The sequence below is a fragment of the Carcharhinus amblyrhynchos genome, chromosome 26 (genome assembly GCF_965287045.1).
Source record: "Carcharhinus amblyrhynchos chromosome 26, sCarAmb.v2.hapA, whole genome shotgun sequence".
Taxonomy (NCBI): Eukaryota; Metazoa; Chordata; class Chondrichthyes; order Carcharhiniformes; family Carcharhinidae; genus Carcharhinus; species Carcharhinus amblyrhynchos.
This window is the reverse complement of record NC_137349.1, coordinates 29,316,409-29,342,797: the sequence shown is the minus strand read 5'-3', so window position 1 is coordinate 29,342,797 and position 26,389 is coordinate 29,316,409. Positions and strand designations below refer to the sequence as shown.

The window sequence follows — 26,389 nt, the reverse complement described above, 5'->3', positions numbered from 1 at the left end:
AGATCCCTCTGCATTGAAGCATCCCAAAGTCTCCCCCATTTAAATAATAAGTCGCCTTCCCATTTTTCCGACCAAAATGTTTGACCTCATACTTATCCGCGTTAAACATCATCTGCCACATTTTAGCCCAATCTCCTAACTCATCTATATCCGTTTATAGGTTTCTACGACACTGACTAAACTTCAAAAGCAATTATCTGACAGTTAAGTGTTTTGGGCGTTCCAAAGATGTTTACAACATGATAAGCTTGACAGGATTAAGAGACACATCTCCGCTGTGTTGAGGATACAAAGAGAATTAACATTGTGAGTAGCATAGATGGAAATATAGAATTACAAAGAGATGTTAGTAAACTAAGCAAATGTAGAAAGTGGATTTCAGTGAAATGTTACAATGCAGTAGCTACACAAATGGACTGAAAGGATGCTGCCTTGGGCCCAAGAAGATGTTATGCCCACCACACAATTCAGTAACATCACATATGAATTTCAGTGTAAAGTTGTCCACTTTGGACCTAAAGAAGTTAAGGGAATACTTTCTAAATGTTAAAAGACGATGGAGACGTAAGAGGTTTATGGGTCCTTGCTCATAAATAATTACAACAACGTGGACAGGCACAGAAAATAAACAAAAATGGACCAGTGACTTTTATACCAAGCCAGTGAGAATTCAAGGCTCTAGAAGTAATTTCATGGTTTACAAAGCTTAGATTAGATCAAACCCGGTGCATTGTGTTCAGTTCTGGCCACCACACTTTTGGAGGGATAGATTGGTTATGGAGCAAGTGAGGTGATTCTGCGCTGTAATGTTCTATGTTCTATATGATACCGGACTCGAAGAGTTAAATTACAAGGAACAAACTGAGATTGTATTCCCTGGAATTCAAAAGGTGAAGGAGTGATTTGATCCAAATTTTCAAGATAATGAAGGGAACAGATTGAGTAAATTGGGAGAAATTATTTCCGCTGGGCGGGGAGACCAGGGAGCATTGTCTAAATTTAAATGACTCACCTGAGAAGGAGCAGTGCTCCGAAAGCTTGTGATACCAAATAAACCTGTTGGGGTTTAACCTGGTGTTATGAGACTTCTTACTTTAAATTTAAAAGCTAGATCTTTTAGATTAGGTGCATTGGTTATGCTAAATTGTCCCTTGGTGTTGGGGGACTGGCTGGGACAAATGCATGGGGTTATGGAGATAGATCTTGGATGGGATTGTGATTGGTGCAGATTTGATGGGCTGAATGGCCTCCTTCTATACTGTAGGATTCTGTGATTCTATGATCTTTTTGGCGTGAAGTAGGAAACACTTTCTATACTCAAGGGTTAGTTTGGAATTTTCTTACATAATAATAATTCATGCAAAATCATTGTTAATTTAAATCTGAAATCCATAGACGTTTGTCATCCAAAGGAATGTGGGCAGGGGTAGATATCCAGATGGAATCTTCTGTCCCCACAGGAGGTGAGAAAGGAAACAAATTGCCTGAAAATTTGGTGGGTTGGCATCAGGACCAATAACCTTCCTGCCTCCACCAGAAGTAGGTTCTGGGTGAGAAAACCCAAGATTGACCTTCCTGCTCTTCCTCTCCGTCAATTAGCAATACTTCAAGACCTCTTCCTGTCTTTAGAAATATAAAAATTAGGTGCAGGAGTAGGCCATTCGAGCCTGCACCACCATTCAATATGATCATGGTTGATCATGCACTTTCAGTATCCCACTCCCACTTTCTCTCCATAACTCTTGATCCCTTTAATCGCAAGGGCCATGTCCAGCTCCCTCTTGAACGTATCTAATGAACTGGCCCCAACAGCTTTGTGGTAGAGAATTCCACAGGTTCACAACTCTGAGTGAAGAAGTTCTTCCTCATCTCAGTCCTGAACGGCTTACCCCTTTTTCTTAAACTATAACCCCTAGTTTTGCATTTCCCCAACATTGGGAGCATTCTTCCCACATCTAGCCTGTCCAGTCCCATCAAGATTTAATATGTTTCTAATCAGGTCCCCTCTCACTCTTCTAAATTCCAGTGAGCACAAGTCCAGTCAATCCAATCTCTCTTCATATTGGCAGAACTGACATGTGACCTGCCAATAACACAGTGGTTAGCACTATTGCTTCACAGCTCCAAGGACATAGGTTCGATTCCTGGGTTGGGGGTCACTGTCTGTGTGGAGTTTGCACATTGTCTTCATGTCTGCGTGGGTTTCCTCCGGGTGCTCCGGTCTCCTCCCACAGTCCAAAGATGTGTGGGTTAGGTTGATTGGCTATGCTAAAAATTGCCCCTTAGAGTCGTGAGATGCATAGTTTAGAGGGATTATGTAGGGATATGGGGGTAGAGCCTGGATGGGATTGTGGTCAGTGCAGACTTGATGGGTCGAATGGCTTCTTTCTGCACTGCAAGCTTGCTATGATTTCAATGATTCTTTCTAGAATCAGTCTGGTGAACCTCTGCTAGAGCCCCTTAATAGCAAGAATATCCTTCCTCAAACTAGCAGATCCAAACTGCACACAATATTCAACGTGTGGCCTCACCAAGGTCCTGTATAACTGCAGCAAGACATCCTCACTCCTGTACTCAAATTCTTTGCTGCAATCTTCCCAGCTCATTAGATACAGGTCATCCACATGTGGCCTGCACAGCGGGTAAAATTGTGTGTATGCATGTTAACTCTGGGGGCATGTCCTAGGTGTGTGTGTGTGTGTGTGTGTGTGTGTGTGTGTGTGTGTGTGTGTGAGAGAGAGAGAGAGAGAGAGAGAGGAGTCCCTTGAACCGCAATATGTTCATAACTGACATGGTGCAGGTTGCAGGAGGGTGGACACAGACAGCCACCCCCCTTGTCCTTGCTACTGACCCCCATGTACCCTATTCTCCCCACAACCCCTCACCCTGCGATGGGACTATTCCCCCTCCCTCACTCCACTCCCCAAAAGCACTTCCACTTTTCCTGGGTCATTTCGCAACCCTGGGATCCACAGAGGGTGTTGTTCCAGCAGCAGCCATGGCCTCACCTGTGGCGCTGCTGAGTGCAAGAGTTGATGGCCTGTGATTGGCTGGCAGCTCTTGGTGGGTGGGATACCATCTTCCTCATCTAGCCTGAAGGATTTCTGCTGCTGTCCACTTCACTGCCTGATGGCCAGAAGATAAAGCAGGCTTTTCTCCTCAGAGTCAGCACTGGTGCCTTGCTGCTTTTTCAGGCAACACCCAAGACACCCATTGAGAATGGAAGATTGCACCTAAGGAGTTAGATCACAGATCAGCTGTGATCTCCTTGATTGGTGGATCAGACTCCCTAAGGAGAGGGTAAATGGCCTACTCATCTCCCTCTTAATGCAATTTAAAAAATTATATATGCAAAACTGTTTCTCACCAGGCTTCCACTGTATCACACCTCATTTACTAAGATGCTCCATAATGTGAACATATTACAGCACACCTCTTGTATGTACCATTTTGTTTCAATGGTTCAGGCCTTAGAAAGTGAGTATAAAAAGCAAAAAGTCCTCAGTTCGATACAGGCCGATGGTGAGTTAGCTAATCTGAGCTGAGGTGTTGCAATTAGCCCCACTGCTCCCAGAAAGATCAATGTAAACTCACCTTCCTCTCCTGGGAAAAAAAAAATCAACATTCTCTTGATCAGAGGGGATAGGATCTGGGTCAGCTGTGAGATCTCCCATGGCCAGATAACACTGCTCAAAGCTCAGACAAGAGGAATAGTCACATGGGTGAGATGTTGAGAGTTGAGGAGGAACTTCTTCACTCAGAAGGTGGTGAGTCTCTGGAATTCTCTGCCCATTGAAGGCTACCTCGCTGAATATATTTAAGTCACGGGTAGATAGGTTTCTGTTAGACAGGGGAATTAAGGTTTATGGGGGGAAAGCTTCAGATCAGCCATGATCTTGTTGAATGGCGGGGCAGGCTTGAAGGGCTAGCTGGCCTACTCCTGCTCCTATTTCTTATGTTATGTCTTTTGGGTAAGACTCAGCAGATCTAGAACCCAGCAGGAGTCAGCACCAACAGGGGGAAAGGGAACAAACCAGAGAACAAAAGTGCTCGCTGCATTCACTGGGCATTAGGCAGCAGCTCAGGGGAGTTCTTTGGCTGTTCTTGGCTGCCTGTTCATATACTGGGGAAGGAGGTCAATCCATTCTTTTCCTCCCCTGCAGAGGCAACAACAGCACTAACTCACATCTTTAAAACACCTCGGACACAGTAAGATGTGACAAAGCCCTTCACAGGAGCGTCATCTAACAGAATTTGACACCATAGATCCACATAAAAAGAGATCCTGGGGTGGATGAAGAGGTAGAATTTGAGGAATGTAACAACGGGAGGAAGAAAGGTAGAGAGAGAGATAGAGATATTAGGGAAGGAATTCTGAAGCTGAAGAAAGCATGGTTGGAAATTGTGGAGTGATTAAAATGAGTGTTGCGCAGGAGGCAAGAATTTGAAAAGCGCAGATCTCTCTCAGTTGTAGGCAGTGTATCTCAATCAATTCATAGAATCCCTACAATGCAGAAAGAGGCCATTCAGCCCATTGAGCCTGCACTGACAACAATCCCATTCAGGCCCTATCTCCTTAACCCCATGTATTTATCCTGATAACCTCCCTGACACTAAGGGGCAATTTAGCACGGCCAATCAAGCTAACCTGCATATCTTTGGACTGTGGGAGGAAACAGGAGCACCTGGAGGAAACCCACACAGACATGGGGAGAATGTGCAAACTCCATACAGACAGTGACCCACGCTGGGAGTTGAACCCAGGTCCCTGACGCTGTGAAGCGGCAGTGCTGTGCATAATTGTGTGTGGCCCTTTCAATTTTTGTGTACAGCCACACATGTGATTTATCTTAAAGGGGCTGATGTGTGCACAACACACCCTGTGCAGGAACTCTCTGGTTGCTGTGCAACCACATAGCTTCAAGGGAATATTGACTGTAGGACTGTGAGGCTACAGAGATAGGGAGAGAAATTGAAATATTTCCTCTTGATTGGATTGAAGCACCTCAGAATACGATCGAAAGTTTGAATATTATTGCACTCTCTGGCCATTTTGGAATTTTGAAATCTTCTTTCAGGTATTTTGTGAATAAAATATAATTTTGTTAATAAGTTGAAAACAAGAATGAGAATTTTAAAATTGACCTATTATTTAACCAGGAACAAATGTTCATTTGCAATCTCAAGGGTAATAGGTACATGTAGAAAGCTTTAGATTGGCTAGGAGGGAGTTGAAGAGGGAGTTAAGAAGGGCTAGAAGAGGGCATGAGATGACTTTGGCTGATAGGATTAAGGAGAATCCTAAGGCGTTCTATAGGTATGTCAAGAACAGAAGGTTGGTTAGGGCAAGATTAGGGCCAGTTACAGACAGTAGGGGGAAGTTGTGTGTGGAACCGGAAGAGATTGGAGAGGCATTGAACCATTATTTCTCTTCGGTGTTCACGCAGGACGATATGAATGTAGCTGAGGAGGTCACTGGGGTGAAGGGGTGTAAAATAGAAAGTATTGCAGTTGATACAGAGGATGTGTTGGATATTCTAGAAGGGTTGAAAATAGATAAGTCCCCTGGTCCAGATGGGATTTACCCTAGGATTCTATGGGAGGCAAGAGAGGTGATTGCAGAGCCACTGGCTCTGATCTTCAGGTCGTCGTTGGTCTCTGGTATAGTACCGGAAGATTGGAGGACAGCGAATGTTGTCCCATTGTTTAAGAAGGGGAACAGAGACTTCCCTGGGAATTATAGACCAGTGAGTCTTACTTCTGTAGTGGGCAAGGTTTTAGAAAGAATTATTAGGGATAGGATTTATAGTTATTTGGAGAGTAATGAATTGATTAGAGATAGTCAGCATGGTTTTGTAGCGGGAAGGTCGTGCCTTACTAACCTTATTGAGTTCTTTGAGAAGGTGACCAAAGAGGTGGATAGGGGTAAGGCAGTAGACGTGGTATATATGGATTTTAGTAAGGCGTTTGATAAGGTTCACCATGGTATGCTTCTGCAGAAAATGCAGATGTATGGGATTGGTGGTAATTTAGGTACTTGGATCAGGAATTGGTTAGCAGATAGGAGACAGAGGGTGGTGGTTGATGGTAATTATTCATCATGGAGTTCGGTTACGAGTGGTGTGCCTCAGGGATCTGTTTTGGGGCCACTGCTGTTTGTAATCTTTATTAATGATCTGGATGAGGGTATAGTTGGGTGGATTAGTAAGTTTGCTGATGACACCAAAGTCGGAGGTGTGGTAGATTGTGAGGAAGGGTGTCGAAGTTTGCAGGGTGACTTGGACAGGTTGCAGAGCTGGGCCGCGAGGTGGCGGATGGAGTTTAATGCGGAGAAGTGTGAGGTAATCCATTTCGGTAGGAATAACAGATGTGTTGAGTATAGGGCTAACGGGAGGACTTTGAATAGAGTGGAGGAGCAGAGGGATCTAGGTGTATGTGTACATAGATCTCTGAAAGTTGGGAATCAAGTAGATAAGGTTGTTAAGAAGGCGTACGGTGTCTTGGCGTTTATTGGTAGGGGGATTGAATTTAGGAGTCGCAGCGTCATGTTGCAACTGTACACAACTCTGGTGCGGCCGCACTTGGAGTACTGTGTGCAGTTCTGGTCCCCACATTACAGGAAGGATGTGGATGCTTTGGAGAGGGTGCAGAGGAGGTTTACCAGGATGTTGCCTGGTATGCAGGGGAGGTCCTATGAGGAGAGACTGAGGGATTTGGGGTTGTTTTCACTGGAAAGAAGGCGGCTAAGAGGGGATCTTATAGAAACATATAAGATGATTAGAGGTTTAGATAGGGTGGATGGTGATAGCCTGTTTCCTCGGATGGAGAAAGCTAGCACGAGGGGGCATGGCTTTAAATTAAGGGGGGGTAGTTATAGGACAGATGTCAGGGGCAGGTTCTTTACCCAGAGGGTGGTGAGGGACTGGAATGCCCTGCCTGCTGCAGTTGTAAATGCGCCTAGTTTGGGGGCGTTTAAGAGATTGGTGGATAGGTTTATGGACGAAAAGGGATTGGTTTAGATTAGTGGGTCAATGTTTTTTTTTTAAAATAAGACTGGTCGGCGCAACATTGTGGGCCGAAGGGCCTGTTCCACGCTGTAATGTTCTATGTTCTATGTTTAAATAGAGCTAAGCAGCACAGTCTTCTTAAAATCCCTACAGTGCAGAAGAGGCCATTCGACCCATCGAGTCTGCACCGACTCTCTGACAGATTATCTTACCCAGGCCCTCTCCTACCCCCACTATCTGCATAACCCCACAGCTAATCTATCTAACCTAAGTGACAGTTTACCATGGCCAATCCCCCTAACCAGCACTTCTTTGGACTGTGGGGGACAACTGGAGCATCCAGAGGAAACCCACGCAGACAACATGCAACCTCCACGCAGTCACCCAAGGCTGGAATTGAACCGGGGTCGCTGGAGCTGTGAGGCAGGAGTGCTAACTACTGTGCCAACGTGCCACCCCACTTGATGATGTTAGATTATGCAGGATGGAAAAGGGAGGCTGGCTAGGAATGGTGCATTGAAATAGTCATGGTAGAGGTAGCAAAGGAATGGATGAGGGTTGCAGAGGTGTGTTTAAATGTATAATATCTATATGATGTGGAGCAGGCCAAGATTTTAAACAGGTGGATTTTCACAGGGAGCTGAGGCCGGTAGAAACACTTTCCGAGTTCGAAGTGAAACAGTTTAGTAACTTTAGTCTGCGTGTGCAGAGAATTATGCTGTGTCTGGATTAACCTTGGTATGCAAGGGGCACCTCCCTCATACCAACCAGTTAATGTTTGATAACATTACTTTGCCTGGGGTGGGAACTTAACTTTCAAAAAGCTGGGTTAATTGATGTTATTCTGTTTCTGCATCAAATCCGCAATTTTGGAATGTTGAATAAACTCTGGGCCCGTGGTGCAGGACGTAGATTTAGGCCTGAGATTTCAAACCCAAGAACAGTAACGGTGTTTACCTGAGGTTGTGTGTTGCTGTGTCGTCACTGGGCGGGGGCAGAGGGAGGCTCTGGCCTGTCAGCTCAACAGGTTTCACTGCTCTGCGGTTGAGAGTGCAGGTGTAAGTTACCAGGGTGGAATTTGCTGCACGTTCTTTCTCTGGGAGCTATTGTGTGGACCTCCAGCACAATCTCCAAACCTCTCAAACTCAGGAGCGGCAAAAGTGAAGAGTTACCAGAATCCCAGCGGAGCAGAATCAGGAAACATGAAAAGATAATTGCAAAATGGCTGTCAGATTTCAGGACCAGGTAAGCACAGCTTTAAGCCATTGATCCAATTGACATTGCAGTAACCATAGGCTTAAACCAGGGTCATACAATATGTTAGTACACCTTGACCGAGATGTACGTAACACCGCTGGCCAGTGACTGTTGGTGTTAAATTAACTGAACAGGAAGTAATCAAATCTCATAAAAGCGCAGAAAGTCAGTGCGAGGAAAATTAAAATATAAGCTTTCTCTGATCTTACAAACCTACAAATTAAAGGTAAGAGTAGGCCACTTGGCCCCTCAAGCCTGTTCCGCCATTCATTACGATCATGACTGATCTGATTGTAACTCCAACCCCACATTGCTACCTACCCTCAATAACCTTTCACTCCCTTACTAATCAGGAATCCATCTAGCTCAGCCTTAAAAACATGCAAAGGCTCAGCTTCCACTGCCTTGTGAGAAAGAGTGTGTCAGAGACCATCAACCCTCTGAGCGAAACAATTTCTCCTCATCTCCATCTTAAATGAGCAACCCCTTATTTTTAAACACTCACCTCTATTTCTAGACACAGCTTTCTCCAGAGTGGGGAAGGTTTCAACGCATCACCTGAAGGTTCAAACACGAGTGTCAGTTTGACCCTGTGTGAATTGTCACTAAAAAATAAAACCATGGGTTCAAGACCCACTTGCCACACTTAAGGGCCAACATCTCAGCTGATATCCCAGTCAGTACTGCATTATTGGAGGTGGCATCTTTGAGCGGAGAGACTAAACCATGTCTCTGTGGGGATATTATAAAGAATTTCATGGTGATGTTACTGAATCAAGCTGATGTTTGCGACCTCAGCATCCTATTTGAATCCGATCTGAGACTCTGACCACATAGTTACTGCACCATCAAGGCCTCCAGCTTTTAATATTACCTGTCTTTGCCCATCTACTCCTGAAATCTTCACATGCTTCCATTCCCCTGGACCCACCTATTCAAATATGCTCGTGGCCAGCCTTCCATTTCCACCCTCCATAAACCACAACTCAGCTGAAACTCCCTATCGAAACCTCGAACCGAATCCCATTCCTTCACCAGCCATGTGCTCGCTGGCCTACATTGGCTCCTTTACCACCAAGACCTCAAATTTTCAACCCTGTTCCCTCCAAGGCCTCACCCTTCTGGACTTTCCAGGTTAAGTCCTTTGAGAATGTTAATATCCACCAATTCTGTGTTTTGATGCATACCTGATTTAACTCACCCTACAATTGCTGGCCCTGCTTTCACGTGACGACGTGGAGATGCCGGCCTTGGACTGGGGTAAAACAAAGAAATCCCACACACCAGCTTAAAGTCCAACAGGTCTATCTGTAGCAAACACCCCAAGCCTTCAGAACACGTTCCTTTGTCAGGTGGCTGGGCGTTTGCTACAAATAAACATGTTGGACTTTAAGCTGGTGGGATTTTTTTCTGTTTCATGTGAAGACCCTAAGCTTTGGAATTCACTTCCTTAACCTCGCTGCCTCTCCTCATCTCTCTCTCATTCCTCCTTAACGACTGCTTCAGACCTACTTCTGTATTAGTTTCTCCTTCTTTGGCTCAGTTTCAATTCTCGTTTGATTAAACTCCAGACAGTACTTTGGGAAAATTTACTTAAAGATGCTATACAAATGCAAGTTGTTTGATTAGAATCATGGAATCCCTACAGTGCAGCAGGAGGCCATTTGACCCATCGAGCCTGCACTGGCAACAATCCCACCCAGGCCCTCTCTCTGTAACCCCACGCATTTATCCTGCTAATCCCCCTGACACTAAGGGGCAATTTAGCATGGCCAATTCATCTAACCTGCACATTTTTGGAGTGCAGGAGGGAACCAGAGCATCTGGAGGAAACCCACGCAGACATGGGGAGAATGTGAGGACATGGCACAGCCAGTGACCCGAGGCCTGAATCAAACCCAGGTCCACAGCGCTGCGAGGCAGCAGTGCTGACCAGTGTGCCACCGCGCTGTCCCTCGTTGCTTGCTCATTGTTGCTAGTATTTTGACCTCGGCTGAGCCCAGTGGGTTTCCAGGAACTGCTAATTTTCTTTTATTGGACTGGCATTTCTCAGAATGGCTGATAGGGATCAGATCACACATCCGATTGGGGTTGGGAAGTACAGCTGACAAGCCTACACTAATACATGTTCTGAGAGAAGTTGTGGCCTGCCACTTCCTGTCAGAAACAAGCAGTTAAATGCCTTCCCCCTCCCTCAGTGCCTCACCAACGAATTTTTGAAAAGACCACTATTCAGAGAGACATGGCGACTGTCTCACTTTAACGTAAGCACTGGGTTTTGGCATCGGCCATTCGATCCAGTCGGACCCCCAAAGCTGCCAGATGTTGAGTCTGATGCGCTCACGATAACAGTTCCCAAGTTGCGCTGTCACTGAGCTAGCTGGCTGGAGGAGAGCAGGTCATGGTTAAGCTGCAGGATGGACCACCAGAGATCACAAATTCAAATCTCACCATGGCAAGCTGTATAACCAAATTCAATTAAGCTCGTAAATAATGGGCTTGCACCAGTTAATCACTCCCAGACGGTCGCGATAATCCACTTAATACCAATCCCACAACACGTGGTCGACTGTTGTAGCCTCCGAAGTGGCCTAGCGAGGCCCTAAGTTTAAGCAATTAGTCCAAAGCAGGATCCAAGAATAATGTCGGACAAAACTATTGGCATCAACCTAAGCACTGAAAGGTCAAAGGTAGCCCCAGCCCACTCAACCCTAATAAACCTTTACATTACCATCAGGGAACTGGTTCCCAGGTTGGGAGAACCAGTCAACAATTAAGGCTATAGCCTGATATATAGCCATACTGAAAAATTAGATCTGGGAATAGTCACCACTTGCCTCTATTGGTGCTGTATAACACTCAGGAAACTTGACAGTGTTTCAGAGCATTCTGCTCGATTATTGCTCTGTCACTACATTGAATCATTGTATCTCTACCCCTGCCATACTGTGGCTGCACTGCGTAAACTCTCAGGAAGAACTGCAGCAACTCAGTGACCTGGCTTAACAAAACTTCCCAGGTCAGCCCAGTTTACCAGCAAGAAGGACAAGAGCAGCAAAGTGGTTAGCATTGCTGCCTCACAGCGCCAGGGACTCAGGTTCGATTCCTGGCTTGGGTCATTGCCTGTGCAGATCCCGCAAAACCTCCCTGTGGGTTTCCAACGGGTGCTTCTGTTTCCTCCCACAGTCCAAAAGACATGCTGGTTAGGTGCATTGGCCGTACTAGATTGTTCCTCAGTTTACCCAAACAGGTGCCGGAGTGTGGTGACACAGTGTTAATGTAAGCCTACTCGTGACACTAATAAATAAACGTTCAACTGGAAAGAGCAATGAATACAGGTGGTATTGACCACCTCCTGAGGACAAGGGAAACGAAAGATGCTCCAGTGTGACGTGAGATTCCCTGCAATCTTTCCCACTTGATTTATGTTGGGCCACCTAATGTGAACTTCCTGCAAAGTGCCACAAGAAATGCGATAGTTAGCACTTCCTGCCAAAGCGTGTATTTAAATGCTTTGGCCTTTCTTTCACCCTTAGCATGCCAGATCCAAGAAAAAGCACCAAACACAATTAGAGCGGAGACTCAGGCATGCAGCAGGTTTTGGATACTGAATGCTGCAATGAGTCAAATATTCAGCAGCACGATAGGTTCAGTAGGTCAGGGCACTGGGATTAAGATGCTGACCTTGCTCTTATGGGCTCACTTTCAGCCCAGGTTGGATGAAAGTACTCATAAATTTCAGGTTACTTTTGGGAAATCTCAGTCTAACCACCAGTGAGGATTGGGATCCAGAGCAGAATGTTGCTGTTAGTTCAATCGTTTCTTAGGGGTCCGGGGATGCAAAGTGGGAGAAATGGAGAATTGTCACACTGTCTTGGTATGGACCTTCCCCTGGGATGGGGAGGGGGGCGGGTGGAGCCCCCTGTTGGAGCAGTGCGGAATGAACTGTACTCAGCATCTAATCCAATGCTGCACCCAGCCTGGCACATATGATGGGGTAACTGGGTACCCAATTTTGGGCCATGCAATCCTTGGCATTGACCGCAACTCGATGATCACATAACAGGTCAAATTTTTAAAAAATTCGAATGTATTTATCATTCTTGCCCGCAACATCAAAAAAACATGAATAAAATCAAAGATGTGATCAGACAGGAAAATGCTTATTGAATCTGTGTAATGGTGTAATAGCACTGAGTTGCTAAAAGGTCAGTGGCATTTAAAATGATAAACACAATCAAGGTAATTAACAAAATTTACAAGTGCTCTCTTAATCCATGGCAACCGAACTCAGCACACAATGTACAATACCATCTGTGTGGAGTGACTGCTGTGCCATATGTTTAATAACCATGCACTTGCATTAAGTGAGCAAGCCAGCTGCACTCGCTGATACTTGAACAGCCTCTTTTTTGTACTCTGTTATCGCTGCTACATCACCCCCACTTGAACTCGTTCCATTTTTAACCCTTGCCCACCCAGGCCCTCAAAGAGGCGCTGTTGAGTTCATCGGAGAGGCCAGAGCCCACTATTGGTTCTAAGATCAGTCTCTTCTACCTTTATCTTATTGGCAGCACCAGTGATACCTTAACCCGAAACATTGGGACACCAATTGTAGAATCCCTACAGCGCGGAAGGAGGCCATTTGTCTCATCGAGTCTGTACCATCAGCAATCCCACCCAGACCCTATCCCCGTAACCCCACTTATTTACCCTGCTAATCTCCCTAAAAGTAAGGGGCAGTTTACCATGGCCGATCAACCTAACCTGCACACCTTTGGAAGTGGGGGAGGAAACTGGAGCACCCGGAGGAAACCCATGTTGACATGAGAAGAACGTAAAAAGTAAAAGTAAAGTATATATATTAGTCACACGTAGATTTACATTAACACTGCAATGAAGTTACTGTGAAAATCCCCAAGTTGACACACTCCGACATCTGTTTGGGTACACCGAGGAAGAATTTAGCCACTAACCAGCTCATCTTTTGGACTGTGGGAGGAAATCAGAGCACCCGAAGGAAACCCACACAGACATGGGGAGAATGTGCAAACTCCACACAGACAGTGACCCAAGCCAGAATTAAACCCAGGTCCCTGGCACTGTGAGGCAGCCATGCTCACCACTTTACCACCTTGGGATCGTCAAAGCTCAAATTCAGCCAAAACTCCACGAATGATACACCTCACTCTGTCACACTCTCACTTTGATGAGTACATGGGATTTAATAGGATTGAGGGTTGTAGGTAGGCCTGGTAAGTAGGGATATGATCAGCGCAACTTGTGGGTGGAAGGGCTTGTTTGTGCTGTAGTTTTTCTATGTTCTATGTCTCATTCATCTTGGTCCCATTAACCCCTACTCGCTCTCTACCCTGCAACACATCAACTTCAAAATCATTTTGTGTCTACAAATCCCTCCCGGTTCTAATCCCAGCCTCAACTCAGCAGCCGAGTGCCCCTCCTTGAATCTCCACTCTACCAATTCCGGCAGACTATACACATCCTTCCCCTGTTCCATCTATGCTTGAACAGCCTTCCATTCTGGCCCTATTCTCTAAGTGTTTGCCATCGCTGCTTCACCTTGCTCCCTCCCTCTTTTCATACTTAAAACCCACCACACAGTCTTGCCTGTTGAGCATGCCTCTGATTGATTGCCGGAACATTCCCCACTACTTGGTGCTTACTGCCCTATTCCTCCAACCCCATAAAGTGAAGCCCCTCACAATTTTTTGCTACACTGCAGTTTTTGTCAAAAGACAAGTAGTTGTAAATATTTACAATCGGGGCTGAAAAATGATATTTCAAGGTTAAATATAAGCTGCTGTTTATTTTTAAAGTTCTTCTTACATCATCAGTGTAGGACGCAGGAGAAAAAGGGGAACAAAATAAGGTTTAAATCAATGAAAGTATGTTTAATTTTGGTCCTCGGCAATTTTCTCCCTCAGCCAACATCATCAAAAGCAGATTACTCACCTTTTTTAGGGCCTTGTGTGCAAATTAACTTGTGTGTTTGCTTTTACAACTATGAATTCAAAGGTAATTATTATGCTGTGAAGCACTTTGGCATGCCCTTTGACACAATTATACATCTACATACTCTGTTTCCCCCCAGTGACCCTTCTCTCCTGATTAGCCTGGGGTGGCACAGTGGTTAGCACTGCTGCCTCACAGCTCCAGGGACCCGGGTTCAATTCTGGCCTCGGGTCACTGTGTGGTGTTTGCACATCCTCCCCGTGTCTGCTTCCCACAGTCCAAAGATGTGCAGGTTAGGTTGATTGGCCATAGCTAAATTGCCCCCAGTGTTCCAAGGTGCAGAGGTTAGACAGATTAGCCATGGGATATATGTGGGATTACAGGGATAGGGCGGGTGAGGGGGTCTGGGTAAGATACTCTGTCAGAGAGTTGATGCAGACTTGATGGACTGACTGTCCTCTTCTGCACTGTAAGTGTTCTATGGTTCATTTGCAAAGGTTCTAACAGTCCTATATTTCTCAAAAAGACCATTCTCCATATATAGGGGATTTCTGCTGAGATCTACAACACAGCACAGAATGGGGCTCAGCCCCAACAACTCCCTGAACCATCAAGAAAACTTACATGGATGCATTTTCAATGTACCATCTCTAATTCAAGTATTATCATTGCCACTTGTTTATTCAATTTTATCATAAAACCATACAGCACACAATGCACAAGGTCCATTTTTGGATAATAACGGTTTTATAAGTCCAGTAAAATCATTATAGTCCCAGTTGATCCATCAGCTGATTTCCCCTTTGAGAGGGAGAACTAACTGGGGGTGATTTAGTCTGAGGGTCAACACATCATGGGCTAAGGGCAAAGTTGAGAAGGCAGGGCCTTCGTGAATAACCTCAGCCAGTACAGGAATTGACCTCACGCAGTTGGCATCACTCAGCACCACTAACCAGCTGTCCAGCCAACTGAGCTGAACCGACCCCAAAAGACTACTGTTCCCCTTGGCGCAAGGATTGAGAACCAGAGGGCTCAGATTAAAGGTTGTTAGAAAAAGAAGCAACAGCTACATGAGGGAAATCATTTTTATGGAGTGAATGGTTAGGATCTGAAATGCACTGCCTGAGAGTGAGGCAGAGGCAGATATTATTGTGTCTTTCAAAAGAGAAATGAATGCAGGGCTATGGGGAAAAGGGACTAAATGAGCTCCTTTTGCAGAGAGCCGCACAGACAATGGGTTACTGACCTCCTTCTACATTGTAACCATTCTATAATTCTAGTTGCTGATAGATTTCCACTGACTGTTGCTACAATTGTATACGTCTATGGTGCTTTCAACAGTTCTATAAAGTTGCTAAGTTCCACAGAAGGTGCTGTGGTAGACGCTAAAGTATTTGCCCCTGACTTTGAGATGTAGTAATAGGCATTCCCCTTGGCATAAAATATAACTGATAGATTGATCAGAGGTTATACAGAGCAGGACAAACTGCTAGAAGAAGGAGAACTCTCAGCAGTGACCATATATGTCCAGATTGTTCAAAAAGCAATTCTACCTGAACCTCAGTGAAGATCAATGTGTGGGACATTTACACTTAACCTCGGGCGTCCTTACTGAAATCTTCTCCCTGCTGCAGCTACAACCTTAATCTCAGAGCAGGGCAAAGATAGCATTGCTAGTGGCTGTCAAGGTACCCACAACCTTTTAGACACTGAGCTTCTCCTAGACCACAGCTGGAGATTTTTGCAACTTCTCAGTTTGTGCGAGGGAGCTTACGGAGACGCTTTTCAAAGAGCTGACCATAGTTCATTCTCTCTTGTGATGGAGCATGTGACTTTGCAATGGTTTCAGGAGCTCCATGGTGCAATGTGTTGTTGACTTTTGCAGAGAGCCGCACGGCTTGTGCATGGCTTTGCAGGAACCACATATTGTCTCTAAGAAATACAGTAGTCCAAAGGGATTCTACTCTCTCCATAGGCAGCTGATGTGGAACCATACACAGCACATCATGCAGGCCAATGCCTAGTACCTTGGCTGCCTTCATTCTGCAGCAGTCCTCTGTACCATGGAGCTACCGAGAAACCAAAATGTGGCTATTGGCTTATCCATGGCTAATGACTCTGGCCAGCCCACCGCACATGGGCAGCATGCTTACAATGAAAGCTATATTGCTGCACAAAATATGAGAGATCAGACTACTGGGCTGCTGGAAGAACATTCCTGCTGCCTAAACCACTCTGGAAAAGCCCTGCAGTGATCCATAGAGTCTGTGTCGAGATTCATGCTGGTCTGTTGCATGCAGTGCAAACTTCCAATCACGAGGGCACAGCCTTCACGACCAACTACCGTGAGCAGCTAGGGAGCAGGAGAGAAGGGAGAGGATAGCAAAGCAGGCCACTCTTTGGCTGAGCTCTCTATGAGTAACTCACCTGAGAGCAATAACAGTAAACACTACCCCCATTCCCCATTGCTATGATTTAATTTACAAATTTAATTTGGAATGTTTCATTTGGTCTGGCTTTTATTTTTGTACTGTGGCCTGGTTGATGCTGCAATATTCAGTGATATCTAGGACAGGGTAACTGTTCTTTAAAGTCACTGAGCGCCTTTGCAAATGTCATTATCCCACACTCTCTGTACAACTGGCCTCAGGCACTTCTCAATGCACCACATCCCCACCACTCACCCACCCGTATTAGTCAATGAACTTTTGGCAGTATTGTATCTGTGTCTGGTATTGGCCGCTACCGCTATCTGCTCCCACTATCTTCTGAGAGTTTGCAGTTAGAGGACATCTCTCCTCCTCTGACCAGGGCCTCAGTGCAACACTGGGAAATGTTGGAGTCTGCACACTCCCATCTTCTGACATTCGTGTGTCTTTCCCAGGTCAGATTCACTTATGGAATGACTTCCTGTGCCTGACCTGGCCACAGCGTACCTTCCTTTTAAGGGCTACAGGCTAAATTTAAGCAAGGTCACTGCCCTGAAACATTGGAGGGATCTCCCCACGTCTGGGTGGGTTTCCTCTGCGTACTCCGGTTTCCTGCCACCGTTCAAAGATGTGTGGGTTAGCTGGACTGGCCATACTAAATTGCGCCTTAGTGGCAGGGGGCTAGCTAGGGTAAATGAATGGGGTTATGGCGATAAGGCCTGGGTGGGTTTGTGGTCAGTGCAGACTCGATGGGCTGAATGGCCTCCTTCTGCACTATAGGATTCTATGAATTGTCCAGCCCTTAAGGCCGGCAGGATTTTCTGGTCCCACTGCTGTGAATGGAGAGTTGGCTGAGTGCCAAATTCTCCGTCCTCACTTGCAGTGGTGACAGGACATGAACGGCTGGAAACTTCCAGCCATTAACTTTGTTTCCCTCCTCAGATGTCGCCTGATGTGCTGAGTATCTCCAGAATTTCCTGTTTCTGTTTCAAATTTCCAGCTTCTGCGGTATTTCGCTTTCGGATTAGTTTTAACTATTGCTTTGTCTCTCAGGACTTTGGACCCCTGCTGAGGAATGCAGCCACTCCAGACTGTAATTGGTCTTAGCTGCACGCTGCAGTCGTGTTCATTAGCAGCCAGCACAAGGCTGGGCATGTGTCCTGCACCTAAAGCAACGGGCAAAGGTTAATTCTGCATTGTAATCCTCACAGCCATGTTAAGGGAATTTAGCTCCCACAGCGCAGTACAGCACAAAAGTTAGTCCATTGTTAGTCCCATTGTATCTTGGCTGGTTCTCTGAAAAAACCATTTAGTTTCCACTCCTTCCTCATTGTCATGCAAACTTTTCATTTATAAGCGCATATCCAAATCTCTGCGGGAATTGTAGTTGACGAGGGACAGGCCATGGAAAGATCCACTGAGCCCGGGCAGGATTTTCCAGTTTTGGGGTGAGTGCGCCTGGTAAATCCCACAATTGGTGCCAACAGATTCAACACTATCCTTTCAAACAGTGATTTCAGTGTCTTGGATAAGGCTACTTCTTCCATTTCTAACTTCAATTCACAAGTATTTGTGTTCGTATGTAATCTACAGTGTAGGAGGCGGCCATTTGGCCCATCGAGTCTGCACCAATCACAGACCCTATTCCTATAATCCCTCATACTTACCCTGCTAATCCCCCTGACACTAGGGGCAATTTAGCATGGTTAGTGCACCTAACGGGCACATCTTTGGAGTGTGGGAGGAAACCAGAGCGCACAAAGACACGGGGAGAATGTGCAAATTCCACACAGACAGCGCCCAAGGCCAGAATTGACCCTAGGTCCCTGGCATCGAGGCAGCAGTGCTAACCACTGTGCCACCTTGCCGATTATGTGAACTGAAAACTTGACTTGTGTTACCATCCCCACGGGCAAACTGTAAATCAACATAATCAAATTTACTAAATGACCCTTCAAAGGAGGAAGTACCAACATAATCCCATCACTTGTAACTTTTACCTAATTTGAATGAGAATCAATGTAAATTAAACATGAATTAAAAAAGCAAATGATACTTCAAATAAAAAGGTAAATTTCACCTTAAATAGTCAATACAACAAACAAAATGTCCTACACAACCAGAAGCATTCCTTTTACTACGTATGGCAATACATGGAGACAGTGTCACAGAATGCTGTTTTTTATTCAGGCAGCATGTGTCAGGTTACAGTATCTGAGTATTGCGTTTTTGTAACATGGTCCCCGCGTCTGAGGAACGCACTCAGTTAAATCTTCCCAATTTCTTATCCATTCCTAAGCTGTACCCTGAATCTCTATATGTCTGAATTTAATTCAGGTGTTTTATTTATTAGTGTCGTAAGCAGGCTTACATTAACATTGCAATGAAGTTACTGTGAAAATCCCCGAGTTGCCACACTCCGGCACGTGTTGGGGTACACTGAGGAAGAATTTAGCATGGACAATGCACCTAACCAGCGCATCTTTCAGACAGAAAGCGGATCACCTGGAGGAAATGCACACAGACATGGGGAGAATGCATACACAGTGACCCAAGCTGGGATTCGGACCTGGATCCCTGGTGCTGTGAGGCAGCAGTACTAACCACTGTGCCACCATTGACCTTTATCAACATGTTTGGAAGTTGGGTTTCACCATGTCATTAACTTAGGTTTTGACTTCCTCAAAAAGGCCGAGGAAATCTTCTGACAGAACCTTATCTTTCCAAATATACACTGAGTGTTGTTAAACAAATTATAGATAATGCTCAGATTTATTCCTGATAACTGGTTCCATTATCTTATCAAGTAAAATCAATGGCCTTATAGTGCCTTCTGTCCTGTTTGGTCATTCTTAATTAACTGCTTTAAGGTCTACTGTTCCCCTTGTGAACATCCATTGACCCTCTCACAATGATTCTCAAAACCTCACAGAGCTCCTTCCTCAGAGGTAAAGGCCATTCATTATGAGGATATATTTGTGTTGAGACCCTTTGACCTGTCTAGGTCTTTACAGCTAAGCTGCACAATCTGTGATCAGCTAACCCATCTAGAACAAAGATTGAACCTGAGCATACTCTTCTACATGTGGGGATAAATTTTCCAGGCCCGCCTGCCATGGGGGAGACAGACAATTTGACCATCTAAACGTCTGTTGACCTTGGGTGAGAATTTCTGGTCTTGGGACTGGAAAATCGTGAATTTTACACCTGCACCATAAGACTGAATTGAACTCAATTGATTCATTATCACGTGTTGGGATACAGTCAAAAATATTGTTTCTTGCACACTATAAAGACAAAACATACCATTCATAGAGTACACAGGAGAAAGGAAAAGGTTCAGAATATAGTGTTACAGTTACCGAAAGGGTGAAAAGAAAGATCAGCTTAATGTGTGATAGGACCATTCAAAAGTCTAATGGCAGCAGGGAAGCAGTTCTTGAGACAGTCGGCGCACGACCTCAGACTTTTGTATCTTTTTCCTGACGGAAGAGAGACTGTCCTGGGTGCATGGGGCCCTTGATTATGCTGGCTGCTTTTGAGACAGCGGGAGGTGTAGATGGTGCCAATGGATGGGAGGCTGGTTTACATGATGGAGTGGGCTACAATCACGACCCTTTGTAGTTTCTTGCGGTTTTAGTTAGAACAGGAGTTATAGCAACTTGTGATACAGCCAGAAAGAATGCTTTCTATGAAGCAAATGTAAAACTTGGAGGTATAGCAGACATGCCAAATTTCCTTAGCCTTCTGAAAAAATTGGGGCATGGTTGGCTTTCTTAACTATAGGATTGGTGTGGAGGGACGAGAGAACTCTGAATGGAAGTCTAGATATCTGAAGTTAGTCCATTCCTTTTGTTGTAAGAGCTGCATCATCCTCCCAGCACACAGGCAAACAAAACCGATTTGGTCATCACCAATTACAATCTTTACAATCACAAGTACTTATCCAAAAATTCTCATTGTACTTTGCATTGTTGTATTCTACCAAGAGTCGAGCCTGGGGCAAGATCCTGTTTACCAGTTTGTTGAGCAATTCAGTGCTTCTCAAGTGGATGTGAAAGATCCAAACAAGAGCAAGGGAGTTATCTCTGGTGTCCTGTTCAATATTTATTCCTCAATCAACACCACACAAAAAAAGTTTGTCAACTTCAAATATAAAATGTTATCCAGCCATCTTTCTATTGACTGCTGCCCTGGGCATAGAAAAAATGGTCAGATTTACTTAAGGCTGGCAGAACTAGTTGGGAGATTAACACAAAGTAACTGTAGGATTGTGGATAGGACAGATTTCAACAGGCATTATTGAAAAAGAAATACCTGCACTAATATCACCTTTTCCACCAGACATTTTATGGTTAAAGAAGTAGTTTTCAAACGTCATCACTGTTATAATGTATGAAACATGGCAGCCAATGTGTACGCAGCAAACTCCCATAAACAAAAATATGATTAAGACCAAATAATGATTTTTTTTGCGCTGTTGATTGAGGAATAAATATTGAACAGGACACCAGAGGGGTGATCTTACAGAGGTCTATAAAATAATGAGGGGCACAGATCAGCTAAACAGTCAATACCTTTTCCCAAAGATAGGGGAGAATAAAACTAGAGGGCAAAAGGTTAAAGTGAGAGTGGAGAGATACAGAAGTGTTCTAGGATTTTTTTTCCCCACACAGAGGGTGGTGAGTGTCTGGAACAAGCAGAGGTAGTAGTAGAGGCAGGTACAATTTTGTCTTTTAAAAGCATTTAGGTAGTTACATGGATACAATGGGTATAGAGGGATATGGGCCAAATGTGGCCAATTGGGATTAGCTTAGGGGTTTAAAAAAATGACAAGGACAAGTTGGGCCGAAGGGCCTGTTTCCATGCTGTAAATCTCTATGACTCGATGAGTCTAACTCCTTTGCTCTCATTTAGATCTTTCAAATACACCTGAGAAAGCAGCTTACAGTCTCAGCAGAAAGACCAGGACCAACAGCAGTGCAGCACTTACTGCATTGGGTATCCACTATGGGTTTTAGTCCAGGGATGGGACTTGAGCCCAGAAGCTTGTGATTCAGAGGCTACCTACTGAGATGTAGCTGACAGCAACCAGACACAGTGATTGGGAACCCTGGATGATTTGTCCTTTCCTCTCCCAAGAAATGTGGTCAATTGAAACATCTGAACAGTAGTCGAGCTGTGATCAGCTGCTGGCCTTCATTATGGCCTTATATTATGCTACACTGAGCTAGATAAAAGGTAAATTCGCCATAGACCCAGATGACCATAGGCTGATCTCCCCTTTGAGGGGGAGAGCTGACTGGTGCTAATTTAACCTGAGGATCACCACATCTCAGGTGAGATCATTAAGGCAGGGTCTTCGTGAGTAATCCCAGCCAGTACAGAAATTGAACCCATGCCGTTGGTGTCACAAACCAGCCATCCAGCCAACTGAGTTAAACCAACACAGTTACAGAAGAAGCAGATTACAAGAAAGCACTTTCACACCCTCAGGGAATCCAGACAGCTCCACGTTTAATGAATTAAAAGTGCGAAGAATTATCACATAGGCAAACTCAGCAGCTGATTTGTACACAGTAAGGTGCCACAAACAGCAGCAAGATAAATGACCAATTCACCTGTTTTGGTGCTGCTGGTTGAGGGAGAAATGTCAGCTGGAAAACCAGGAGAAGTCACCAAACTGCTCTTCAAATAATTCCATGGGATCTTTCATATCAACTCAAAAAGGCAGATAGGTTTCACTGCCTTCTGGCAATGCAAAATTCCCAGCGTGCTCTGCTAAAATGTCAGCAGAGATTACACTGTCAAATTCTGGAGTGTGTCATGAACCCACAACCTTCTGGTTTCAAGGTAGGAGTGCTACCAACTGTGTAAAGCTGTGGGGGTTAAATAGAGAATTCTCCATTCACCTGATGAAGGGACAAACCCCGAAAGCTTGTGAGTTTACTATCAAATAAATTGTTTGGACTTAAACCTGGTGTTGTCAGACTTCTTACGGGGTTAAATACCTCCATATATGTGGCAGTTCGTTGAAACAAAGACAGAAAATGCTGGAAAATCTCAGCAGGTCTGACAGCATCTGCAGAGAGAGAATAGAAAAATTGGCTCCATTCTCTCTCCATAGGTGCTGTCAGACCTGCTGAGATTTTCCAGCATTTTCTGTTTCTGATTCAGATTCCAGCATCTGCAGTATTTTGCCTTTATGGTAGCCAGTTGAGGTTTGTTGTGTCCTTGTTGGGAATTCTAATTTTAGAGTCAATTAGGCAATGTTAGATTTTGAGATGCATTGAAGGTGAATGGGTTAAATAAAGACATTACTACAGTTTATAGGGAGTTATTGCTTCAACCTTGCCAGAACAATAAATCTGACATTCCAAGAATGCAATCGTTCAAGCTGTAAATCAGAAGATAAGTACCTTCTAGAGATTATTCCATTAACTTTGTTATTCCATGAACTTTGAGTCAGAGGAAAATGTCTTACTCTGTTTCTTTCTATATTAAAAAGTGAAGTTTAATTATTAGTGTCACAAAAGTAGGCTTACATTAACACCGCAATGAATTTACTCTGAAAATCCCCTAGTCACCACACTCTGGCGCCTGTTTGGCTACATGGAGGGAGAATTTAGCACGGCCAATGTATCCAACCAGCACGTCTTTGGGACTGTGGGAGGAAACCGGAGCAGCGGGAGGAAACCCACACAGACACGGAGTGACCAGGCCAGGAATTGAACCCAGGTCCCTGGCGCTGTGAGGAAAGATTTGAAAACTCATTAATTATCATATTTCATTTCAAACTGATTCACTTGTGTAAATTACGTCCTGTTGGTCGTTCAGGCAAAGATAGCACCAGCAGATCTTACAATGAAAATGAATTACCAATTACTTTGTCTTTAGCAGGGGAATGGGAAATTCTGGAGTTCCTCTTTGAATCTTTAACATTTGCTTCAAAAAGCAGAGCAGGCCCCTGTTCTCCTCCTGAACTGCATTATATGTTCAAAGCTGGGTGTGGAGTTCAAATCCACGAGCTTCTTGATTCATAGAAAATGTTCGACCAGTAACTGACTGAAGGTGGCTTTGTGCTGTCACCAAATATTCCAGCCATTGTGGTTCAGATGGTAAACTTGTTGTAAATTTCAAACTGAGAAACACAGGCAAGAAAAACAGGGCAATATTTCATACCAACACCAGCCCCCCCACCCCCAAGGTGAGTTGGGAGATGGGAGGGGCATTTAATTGGGCAGGTGAGTGGCAGGTGGGGACTCAGCCTCCTTCCTGCTTCTGCCCCGACAAGTCTGGGGTGAGGAGACCCATGGATTTTCCCGTCTCTCCAAGAACTGAGGCCTTAAATGCACAATTACTGCACGTTTAAGGGCTTCTTCTCAGTGCCATTGATATTAACTTAACAGGGGGCTGGGGGTCTCAATGTACAGGAAGCCTGAAAAGCAAATCCTTGGAGTTGTTTTCGAAGGGGAGGTGGTTAGGGGTGGTTCCTTGTTGTCAGGTGCTCAGTATCTCACTGAGGAACCCAGCATCAGGAGGTCGGAACGCTGAGAACAAACCCATTACCCAACACCGTTCTAATCCACTTACTCCAGCCCCACAACAGCCCTCCCACCATCACCCACCTATACCCCGAGTCACTTGGCTATCCGAGGCCTTGGGTAGGTCTGGTACCAGCAGTAACCTCTATTACATTCTTCTTCGCTTTAAATATACCATTCATACACACTGGTGAAACAATAACTTGGGTACTTTATTTGAAGATAGTCTACATATAGAGTTAATTGAAATATGAAAAATTGTGCATCTAATCCTGACTTTACCACTTGTGGACTGACTTCAAGTCATGGGACTAATGCAGCATACCCTATTTTTTATGACACACTCTCTTAAAGGTGCAGGCACATCAGGGTGAGGCATCAGAGGATCAAAGTAAAGTTTATTTATTAGTCACAAGGCTTACATTAACACTGCAATGAAATTACTGTGAAATTCCCCTAGTCACCACATTCCAGCGCCTGTTTGGGTCAATGCACGGAATCAGCACATCTTTCAGACTGTGGGAAGAAACCGGAGCATCCAAAGGAAACCCGCGTAGACAAGGGAAAAACGTGCGGACTCCGCACAGACTGTGACCCAATCCGAGAATCGAACCCGGGTCCCTGGCGCTGTGAGGCAGCAGTGCTGACCACTGTGCCAATCAGGAGAAGGAAGTTAAGATACCTGTTGTTAATCTGCTGATTCCTACTGGATAGTGCCTTGTGGCTAAGATCAAGCATCACATCAAGCTCAAGATGCAATGCATAATCCTGTCAGCTCGAATCATGTATGTCTCTCTTGTGGGGAACTTGAGCTGGATTCAACTTGAATTTGGTTTTTGGAGCAAGCAAAGAGATGAATTCGGGTCTGCTCTGCACATTGGCTTTATAACTTTAACAATTGAGTATTTTTTTTTAAAGTTTCCATTAGTGCATGTGTTGGTTATGATGATCTTCAAGAGTGACACAACTCACTCCATCCATGGCTCATAATTGGGGGCACCTGGGCCCCTTCATATAACACCTTATCAAAAAAACAGCACCCAACAAACTGGAGCCCAGTATGTTAGTTCCCAGAGAACTGTATCCAACAAGAGTCATCACCCAGGAACCTATACCCAGCAAGTCAGTGCCCAGAGACCTGTGTCTGGGAACTGCAATCCAGCAAGTCAATATCTGGGGGGGTGCACCCAGGAAAGGGCTGACATCCTCAATGGAGGGTTGTGAAAGAGTTGTAAAAAAAAAGCTCTTAATTGAAGTTCAATTTATTAATAATCTGCTTTTTTTCTTCACAGGTTGTAGAGATGGAGGAAACTTTGATATGGGAGCAGCATACAGTGGTGATAAATCGGGTAAATTCATATTTTTCAGTCTTTACCATTTTTATATCTGCCATTGGAAGTGGGCAGGGGTGATGCTCACTGTTTGTTAGTCTATTTGTCAATAAACAACAGGAGAAATTTTCCTGTCCTACCCGCCATGGGAATTGTAGCAGGTGGGCTGGAAAAGCCTGCCCTCAATTTCAAAAACTAGTAGATTTCAACCAAACTTGGTACACAGATTAGTTATGGCCAAAGAACCACCGATTAATTTTTGGTAAAGGTGACTGCCTGCATTCTGGATTATTTTTAGAAAGGATCTGCTAACATTAGCAGATGGAGAAACTGACTTTTTTAAAGAATGTTTTGGGTTGTTTTAGTTAGAACATTATGGATTGTTTCAGCTGCTGTGTTGGAGTTTGCCACAACTGTCAAAATACAGGCAGAATTTTCAGAGCAGATTGTTGGATGTCTTGAAACGTCCTCAGTGGGATAGAAACTTTTAATAAAAATAAAATATTTTTTCAGCTTTGGAGCACCAACCAAGCAGGAAAAAGCCTTAAGGTAGAATTGCATACTTATAATAACTTTGAGTTAACACAGCGTGGCAGGGATAAGTGCTCTATTGTGTGTCCTCTTCACTTGTTTCTTTTAGAATCTGAAAAACTGAACTGTTGACCTACCAACCCTACACTTCCCTCAAACCATTTAACAATTTATGGCTACCGTGAACTTTAACTCATCTCCTTAATGTCCCTCCCAGTGTTCCAGTATCATCTGCACATCATGGACCCTAACTAATTAATTTAATTTCCTTGGGGAATATTCTATGATTTTCAATAGGGTCAATGACTGATTTAGAT

General features: G+C 44.6%; 1 protein-coding gene across 2 annotated transcripts in view; it reads left to right on the top strand.

Annotated features, from left to right (window-relative positions):
- Nucleotides 1-26,389, top strand: part of LOC145358923 (tight junction protein ZO-3-like) — an 87,886-nt gene that overhangs the window by 16,557 nt on the left and 44,940 nt on the right. Inside the window, exons 1-2 of one of the 2 annotated variants that reach the window (XM_080213298.1) lie at nucleotides 8,193-8,252; nucleotides 25,503-25,559. In XM_080213298.1, coding sequence (XP_080069424.1) covers nucleotides 8,229-8,252; nucleotides 25,503-25,559 — 81 coding nt within the window. In that variant the 5' untranslated portion in view covers nucleotides 8,193-8,228. Of the gene's footprint in view, nucleotides 1-8,192; nucleotides 8,253-25,502; nucleotides 25,560-26,389 lie in introns of those variants that run through there. The other variant, XM_080213299.1, reaches the window with a different exon arrangement.